Source organism: Rhopalosiphum padi, chromosome 1, assembly GCF_020882245.1.
Source record: "Rhopalosiphum padi isolate XX-2018 chromosome 1, ASM2088224v1, whole genome shotgun sequence".
Taxonomy (NCBI): domain Eukaryota; kingdom Metazoa; phylum Arthropoda; class Insecta; order Hemiptera; family Aphididae; genus Rhopalosiphum; species Rhopalosiphum padi.
This window is the reverse complement of record NC_083597.1, coordinates 56,230,831-56,240,542: the sequence shown is the minus strand read 5'-3', so window position 1 is coordinate 56,240,542 and position 9,712 is coordinate 56,230,831. Positions and strand designations below refer to the sequence as shown.

Genomic DNA, 9,712 nt, shown 5'->3' with positions numbered 1-9,712 from the left:
TGTTTGCTAGGTTAAAAGTTAAAAAAACTATATAAAAAAAAGTTCTACATTAATTGCTCTTACACTAATTTTAAAATATAAAAACTATATAGTCACATTTTTTTATACATACAATTGAGTTTAAATTTTTATAAAATATATAAATAAATAGATTAGTTAGGTATATTGTTATAATTTAAAACTTACAACTTTTCAACTTAAGGGTAATCTTCAATGTTCCAACTAACTGTCGTTTAAAATTTAACTTTAGATATCAACGTGACAACAAATTATATGTGATTCTGTAACAGGTGATTTGATTTTCACCTCTCCTCCCTTCCCGCCGGTAAAAATAACCCAAGGTACATATACCGGTAGTAGATATACCCTTTGATAATAAAATGAGGGGGTAAAATTATCCTAGGATATTTATTTCCTGATAAAATTTTAAGAGGGGAGGGGGTTAACTAAGCATAGGTAAATTGTATGGATAGAGTTTTCGTTTTTATTTACTAACAAATATAAGTCCAATTTTTACAATTTATGTGTTATTGGAAAAAATTATAAAATTATTGTGTTGAATAAGTTGATAGATACCTATAATAGTTACTCGTATTGATTCTACATTATAAACATCAAAACTTACATTTACATAAATAATTTAATTCTATATTAATTATTAGTGCTGATTTGAACTTGAATATTCTGATATACACCCTGTCTCAAAAATGAATAATCAGTCAGACGTCAGTCGACCAATTGTTGTTCAATTCCGTGCATCTCCCACCAATGACCCGTGCTATTGGACGGTCCCCAAATTAAATATAATATTACTAATTAGTAATTAGGTAATTAATATTTTCCTTCAACAATTTTTGATATTTTCTTTTATTTCTTTTCTTTTTGTTTTAAAATTCTTTATAAGTAGTTTATACTAGAACCATACAATCTAAAAAAAAGTATAAAGACAATTATTTTTTATAGATATTTTCAGTTCAAATTTGAATAAAATTACAATAAATAACGATGTTGATTATTTTTCTTAAATGTAATTTAAAAACATTATTCATTTACATTTACACGATAATTTTTCGTATTTCGTATAGTGTATACAATAATATAATATTGAATTCAAAATTAGCAAGGTACCCTTAATAATGATTCACTCGATACCCATGTACAGTAAACAATAATTTACGCTTGAAAAGATTATTTTGAAATAATAAGCTCTTTAAAATAAATCTCATATTACTTATTATTTTTTAGCATTAAAAATAAATTTTATTCGTGGAATAATAGTGAAGGTCATTGTTTTTGAAAGATCAATTCAGCATAACAAGTTTTGTACTGTTGTTTACATTTATGTTTGTCATGTTGACAATTATTCTTTTTCATATAATAGCTATAGTACTGTAAAAAAGCTATGAAAACGAAATCCTTATATACCTACTATTTACTAATGAGCTCATTGCGTTTTTTTAAATTTTATTTTTATTAGCTTCTCTCTATTAAACTACTACGGCTCAACAACTAAGATAATTTCATTAAAATATTAAATTATAAATTTGTCAATTGCATAATATAACCATTAGGCTGTATAGTGTAAATATCATACATAAGTATACATTACCGGGAGAATAAAAAATAATAATACAGATAATGTTATCTAAATTATAACGTGGAACATAAGAAGCTTAGATAATAATATTGATGGTATATATGTTCATGGCTTAGATATTGGTAATTGGATTTAAATAATGATTATGGGGAATTCATTATGAGTTAATTTATAAGGACGGTGAGAATGGAAAGTAGAGAGTTAAATAAAGTTCTTGTTTTGATCTGGAAACTGAAAATTATATCGGAAATACTGTTTGTAGATTGAGCAGCAATTGTGTTAATATAAGATGGGCCTAAATTGGACTTGGTGAAGTGACGACTAGTGAAAGACTTGTGTTTGAGGTTTGCCTTCTTTAGTTTTTTTTATCCTATCAATTTTTTGCAACATTACAGATTATTAGCCGAGAGTATCTAAAACATAAATAAGTAAATAAAAATACATACAGTATAAATTTATGATGGTTCTTGTGAAAGAAAGATTTGGATTATTGGAAAGCCCTGCCCTTTGCGTGGATTTCGATACATCAGTGTAAATTTTGTCGAAGTATGAACATTTATCTAGAATAAGTTCATACAATTTTAAGGAGATAATATTTGAGTTTGTGTCGTTTTATTTATGACAAATACTGAAATATATTATTATTAAAATTAAAATATTATTCCCTAAAAAGCGTTCAAGAATATTTTAGCCTCTCGGCGATTCGAGAGTATTATTAAATTGAATGATATTTAATAATTTTAAATTTGAATACTTATATTGTGAGTACCTATCAATTTGTTGTATATACTCGTATATCCTAAACAATAAGGTAAATATTTAAAATCGTATTGCTTTCAAAAAGTATACTCTTTACAATATACCAAATTCCAAAATGAATTTTATATAATGTTATTGTAGTTATTTACTTTGTAAGAATTTTTTCTTTTGTTAAATTAAATTTTAGACTAAATTTTTAAAAACCTTTCTTAGAAAATATAAATTTAAGTCTGTGTACTTATAAACAAGCTAATAAATATTTTGAAAAACGTTCATAATCACCTATAATAAAATTATAAATTATAATATAACTAGCTGCCCCCGTGCACTTCGTCGCTCGTACAAAATGCACCCGCGTTAAGTTTGGTTGCCTATAACTGTCCCGCCTATATAGAGTTGCATTTTTTCAATCGATTAACCGATTATGTATCATTTGTTAAAAATAATAAATTATTCGAATAATCCATCAATTATCCATTAACCGGGATAAAAACTATCCTATCTAATATCTTATTATGACGAAGATAAAATTACACACATTGATCATAATTTCATCAAAACCGGTTGAGTAGTTTCGGAATGCATCGATTAACACATACAATTAACACGTTAATTTTAGTAGATAACTCAGAGGTTTTTTAATTTTGACAAATGCTATTGCGATAAAAACCTCCTCCGTGATAGACTCTTTCATTAAAAAAAAAAATCAGGAAAATTCGTAATATAATTAATATATTATTAGTTGGATTGAGTAATTTTAGTTTATAATTATTTATAGTTTCGGAGTTCATCCCGAGTAAACATTGTGACACATGATTTCTATATATAAGAATATATTATGGAGATAGAAGATAGTATATAGATAGATTGTCGAGTCTTACTTCTCGGAACAATATTCATAACTACACACTGCTGACAACAAAACACACACAAAAGAAAAAAGGTCAGGTTACAGGTAGCTAGAAACCTACTATCACGGTCAGTCACGGGAATATCCGAAATACACCATGCAAATAAGCATGTAAATTTTAATTTAATATTAAAAAATTAATTCCGAACATTTTCATATTATCTCACCTTTTAAACTTTCTCTGGACTTCCACAAATAATTTAAGACCAAAATTAGCTAAATCGTTCCAGCCGTTCTCGAATTTTAGCGAGACTAACAAACAGCATTACATTTTTATATATATCGATAAAAATTCATATAATGTAATATTAACAGACATAATTATTACGATAATTATTGCTTTAAATTGTACAAGCGTGATAAGTATATTTTTTTACTTTCATATCAAGGTGGAACAATAAATGTATTCATTTTAAAATTATGTATGTTTTTTATTTATTTTTATGACTGATCTTATTTAAAAAAATGCTTTGATTCTCTACTTAATCATTATATACTCATTATGTGTAAATACATTATATTATTATGATTATATTATAAAAAATTGTATATAATTTCAATTTTTCAAATTACAGGTTTTCAATAATTGATCCACCTATTTCGTCTAAAAGACAATTTTTGATAATTTTCCTATCAGAGATGATTGCGACAAAATTAACGATCATGTATACTACAATTTTTTCAAATACACCAAAATCAATTAACTTGTTAATTAATTTTAACTATAAACTTCTTGTTCGAATTGCTTAAAATCAAATAAATTTAGATGTTTACACTTTACATTCTGCCATCTTAAAATCTCATGTACTAGATAGTATTCCGATACATACTATTTGTATCGTAAAATATAAAATAAGTAAACAATAATATTGGATACAGATTAACATACAATTATAAGATTTCTTTTCTTTTAGAGACAGAATTAAGAACATACATCTTGGGTAAGTTTTTGGGTTAAACAAAATATTTTATAACACATATTATAATAGACCAGACGAGTGTTATAAAAGATAAAACAAATTCAATAAAATTCAAAAATGTTGTTTATCATATATTATTTAACACTTTTAAAATACTACAGCTGGTAGATTTGTATTATTCTTTTTTCTCCAAATTGATATATGATTATATGAATTTGTATAAAATTATAAAAAATTTAAATTAAAAATCTAAGAATAATCATATTATTATTATCTTATTTTTTTTTTAAAGATTGTAAATAAAGTCCAATACTTTTTTGAACCATAGAAGTTTGCATGTATTTATAAACAAAATCAAAATCTTTTTGTTTATTATCTATCAACAATTGAATAGTTGGTTGACGGCTGATATTTTTAGTCATCTTAAAAGCCCAAGCTGTAAAAAATTAATTATTAGTGTATATTTAAACAATACAATTTTCTTTAATGTAATTACTAAATAGAAGATACTCACGAGATATATTTTCAAAATTATTCAAAAATTGAGTTCCTTTCTTAAGAGCACTATCTATATCTGTCGAACTTTCATCGACTAAACCAATTTTTAATGCTTCGTCAGTAGTATATATTTTTCCTGTTGTCATTGACACTTCAGCTTTTCTTTGACCAATAACTGCAACCATGGTATCTTGAAACCTAGAAGATAATAATTAATACAAAATGTATTTATATAAATAATATAAATTTTAGTTATTGTTAAAATTATTTTGTAAATCCAAATTTACCATTTTGGAGGAACAACTCCTAATTTAGTCTCATTAAGTCCTATAGTATAATGTGGTCCAATCATAACTCTATAATCACAACCCATGGCAATTAAGCAACCTCCTCCTAGACTGTGGCCCTTATTGTACAATTTTAACAAAATGTAATCAATGAGTTCATTTTTGTAACAATAAATAATATATTAATAGGTCTTAGATGGTATTGCATTTATATAGTTTTTTTTTCAACACTAATTTATTACTTAAACACCTCAATTTTTTAAAAGAAAAAATGAGTGTAAATGTAAAAACAAGGAAATAAAAACCATTTTCTGTAATTATTTAATTAGTATTTAATTTAATTAAATGAAATTGAATTATTTTGATTACAATGCCTTCCAAATAAAAATAAATATTATATACAATTATTGTATATAATTTTAATAATCCTTGCAATAACACCCAAGCCTTATAATAAGAATGTATCCGAATTGCATGCCATCTCTTAAAGGGGTCTGTTTGAATTGCATACCATGTACCCAGTTTAGTTTATTTATCAAGCATTAGTAATACATAAGCTTATGTAATTATGTGCACAACTTCAACTTTTTTTTGAACTTTTCTATTTTTTTTTTTAAACGCATATATAGAAAAGTTCTATAATAATATGGTTGTTGCAACTGGTTAGCAAGTACAATGTGATATATAATATTATGTAAAATGCGTAGCTAAAATTTAAACAATAAACGTTGGGAAATATTCAAAAAAGAAAAACTTATAAGTTCAATGATGACGCGATTTGAAAATAATGAAATTGATAGAATTATAATTGTAGGAAAGTTGGTATATATGGCGTTGCCAACATCAAAATAAATAAAACGATACTTTTTCAAATTTCAAATATATGACGTATAATATAACAATATTATTATTATTAAGTATTTATTATTTATTATTATTATTGTATTTATTGAAATTGTAATATTTTATGCCCGAAATGTTGAAAACTCCACCAAATATATTCACTTTATTACCCTAAACTAGAAAACTACAATCGTTTTATTTAATATTTAATATTCACGGTGTCACCGTCTCCAATATTTATGTATTTTATTGTAATGTACACAAGATCGTTCTTTCAGTAGAAAAGTAAGGTAAATTATTGTATTAAGTAACATTTTATATGGGGCATACAATAGGACAGATCCCTTTAAGAGATAGCATGAAATTTGGATATTCCAATTTATGTTTATTTTTTTAAAACGCAATTCGGATGCACCGCCCTAATAATACTACGCTTTGACCTATTTGATATTTACTATTTAACTTAAAATAATGTTACACTCACATGCCGCATAGGCGCAATTTGAGGGGGGCTTGTGTGTGCGTAGCACCACCTATTTTGAAATAAGCACTGGCAAATTGTTTCATGTTAATTTAGATCTTAATAGTAACAGGTATCCACAACCTCAAGTGACTCAAGATAACATTATCAAAAAAGATAGATTAGTTTCAGCACCCTCAGTTTTTTCATTGAAATTGCGTCCCTGCACATGCGTAGTCTCTGCCTTACAAACATACAATAAAGCACATTTTTGTTCAGTAGAATCGATTTAATATCAGAGTGAATTGACCTTTTATCAAACTTAAAGGTAAAAACATTATCTGTTATCTCTTGTCGGTTTTTTGCGAAATTTTAATTTTTAAGAAAGTTATAAGCAATTTTATATTTTAGTATTTTACATAAGTACTCAAAACAGTTACAATTTGTTTAAAAATAAAAATATTGTAAAAAACTGATAATTTTCTTTCTTTTAAGTTAAATCATAACTCATAAACCAATTGATTCTGATATAATAAAGCTAACAACACAAAATTAGTTTTACTGAACACAGATTTGTTATTCTTTTCATATTTTGTAAGACAGAGAAAGCATATAGTATGAGGGTGTGCGTCTTCTTAACTTACTAAAATAAAATAACTATTTTTATGAAAATTTTAAAAGTACTATTTGTTAATAATATGTTTTCAAGCGTATTAACTTAAATTTTGTTTGTAAATATAAATTAAAAAATATATATTTGCTTTACATTAATAACAGATACAGTAGGAAACGAAGTCATATATAACGAAATCCATGTATCATGTAGGGTGGCCAAATATTCAGCTAATCTATCAGGATTTGGTTTATAAAATTCTGCTATGTCTAATCCTCCACAAAACACTTTCTTCAATCCCTAAAATAAAATATAAATACAAATATTTTTTTTTATGTTTACTTAAAAACATATACGTACTGATGTTAATATCATTCCTCGGATATTATCTTTCCGTAATGTATTGATTTGAGTATTTATTTCATTTAATAACTCGAGGCTTATACAATTAACAGGTGGGTTATTCATTGTCATAGTAACTATGCCTGTAAAAGATAATTTAAATAATTTAGCGCAGATATCTGGCTTAACAAGAATTAATAAAACAAAAGTGGGTATCGCTCTGCTGTATAGTAGAGATGGAGAGTAGGTCACTGGTCACTATATTTGTTAAATTTGAATGCAATGACGGGTATCATTGTGTACGAAAAACGATTCTGAACGGAGATGATTTGTCAGTCAATGATAATAAGTTGGATATATTATATTATTACCTATATTTAAATTGTAATATATCGTTATTTTACGCAATTTCGTAAAAAATTAAATTTCATACGCTCATAAAATGTTTTCTATATTGACGCTGAAATTTTTTTTTACAGTTACTTGAGTTACTTGAAGGAAAACTTATGGATAACTTTGTATTGGATTTTTGAACCTTAAGTATAAACACAAAAATTTTATGAATTTTCAACTTCAAAATTCCTTGCAAATTTTTGTGATTTTGATATATTTCGTAAACATTTGAACTTTAAATGCTTATAAACAAAATTTGTGACTAAAGATTTTTGATTTTTTTTTTATTACAATAAATAAAACTTATAATAAACCTTTATAATAAAAATTTTAAAGATTTTTTGGATAGCCAAATTTTTTTATCGGCATTTTAAGAAAAAAAACTTAGAAAAGTCAAAAATTTCAATTGTCTATAAGTTGCTTAAAAAAAGTTCAAAATATTTTGAAAATTTAATCGTATATAGATAACCATAATATAAACATTTGGTGAAAATTTCAAGTATTTAAAATGATTCGTTTTTGAGTTACAGCAAAATCAAAAAATCGATTTGTCGAAAAGTGGTTATGCGTAAAAATTCCAGTTTTTCCATTATTTTTTCAGGGTTTTTCACGACGCTTTTGAAAACTACTGGAAATTTTTTACTTTTGACACCCCCAAAGTACTAACTAGCTGAATGTTCCTATTCAAAGAGGGGCTGAAGTCAAAAATCGAAGAATTATTACTACTCCAAAACGTGATGACAGACACAAAAATAAAAAAAAAAAATTTAAAAAAAACACATATCATTGTAAAATCAATACATTCATCACTCCGTTCAGAATCTAAAATGTAGCTAGATTAATGAAATATAACACTAGAACCAAATTAAAATATAAAGTTAAGTAGGTACCTGTTTTTTCGTCAACCGTTGATTGTAGCATTGATTGGGAAACATGCCGACAAGAATTCACGAGTTTATTAGTTCTGTACAAAATAATATACCTTTTCAACATGTTAAATGTTTTTCAAGCAAACCTTTAAACTTAAATTGTATTAATTGGATTTAGGTCAATTAAAATGACTGTATCAAATTTAAATGTTGACTAAGTCTTTTGACTCGTGGTCTTAAAACCAACAAGAAGTGGATTGCTCAAAAACTGAGACAAAAATAAGAGATGCGTATTGAGTATTCGCGAGTCAACAAGTAGCTCGTGCTACTTCACTTTTGAAATACCTTAGTAATTTATGATCTAGATGGGAAGATTACGTAACAGTACCAAAGTACATAGTACTACGTATGCAACGCTCTTAGAGATAGCGTTAACTATGTATGTATTGTAGTAACCCCAACAACGCGCGATGTGTAACTATTCGAATTACGCCACGCGTACCTAGTAAGATCGTAATATAAGATATAGATGACCGCGCGTAGTTTTATAACGTCTAAAGTGGAAACTATTCCCATGCATAAACCATATTACAAGGGTTAGGATGTTTATGCACTAGAAAATGTATGAATATGTATGCACTGGTGCACTAAAAACAGTTAAATATGCGTGAACAAATTGAAAAATACACATTAAAAAATAAAGAAATGTGGACAAAAAAATGCAATAAATATATAGAAACAAATTTAATTATTAATAGAATATAAACGAATTGGTATTATGTATTTTTATGTGCTTGTTACATTGAATTTTCTTATTTATTATGTACAATTATGAAATTAATTATGAAAAAATAAATTTTAAAAAGAGTTGGGTTAAATAATTATTATTTGTTTTAAATGTTTAGCAGTAAATCTTCGTCTATTTGGTTCTAATACGTTTTTGAATTTATTAGAAGAAAAATGTCTAACACGAAACTCGCAGTATAGGTATTCTACATCGGTCGTGGCGGCAACTAACTATAAATTATTAAATATTCTATTAAAACATTTGATAAAATTGTAATGGCTCGCAGTTTTAAAATAAGTTTTGATTGTGACAATTGACGAGGGCTATCGACAATTATATATTATAGGAACCTATACTGCGTATAACCATATTTAATTCTCAGCAATAAATAAGTGATAATTTGTACAATACTTTGTTAAAAACAGATAATCAAA

General features: G+C 25.9%; 1 protein-coding gene across 1 annotated transcript; it reads right to left on the bottom strand.

Annotated features, from left to right (window-relative positions):
- Positions 1–4,293: 4,293 nt before the first annotated feature.
- On the bottom strand, positions 4,294–9,133 carry LOC132917373 (enoyl-CoA delta isomerase 1, mitochondrial-like). The gene is made up of 6 exons (XM_060978091.1): positions 8,513–9,133; positions 7,248–7,372; positions 7,041–7,187; positions 4,972–5,090; positions 4,701–4,882; positions 4,294–4,622 (listed from the first exon to the last, which is right to left on the bottom strand). The coding sequence occupies exons 1-6, from the start codon at positions 8,613–8,615 to the stop codon at positions 4,462–4,464; spliced, it is 837 nt and encodes a 278-aa protein (XP_060834074.1). The 5' UTR covers positions 8,616–9,133; the 3' UTR covers positions 4,294–4,461.
- Between the last annotated feature and the right edge of the window lie 579 nt (positions 9,134–9,712).

What these genes read in the sequence shown, in the direction of transcription:
- LOC132917373 (XM_060978091.1), bottom strand. Translation starts at nt 8,615, where the DNA reads ATGTTGAAAAGGTATATTATTTTGTACAGAACTAATAAACTCGTGAAT. An exon ending in GAGGAATGATATTAACATCA is followed by an intron (nt 7,188 to 7,247) that starts GTACGTATATGT and finishes ATTTTATTTTAG; the next exon opens with GGATTGAAGAAAGTGTTTTG. An exon ending in TAATTTTGAAAATATATCTC is followed by an intron (nt 4,623 to 4,700) that starts GTGAGTATCTTC and finishes AATTTTTTACAG; the next exon opens with CTTGGGCTTTTAAGATGACT.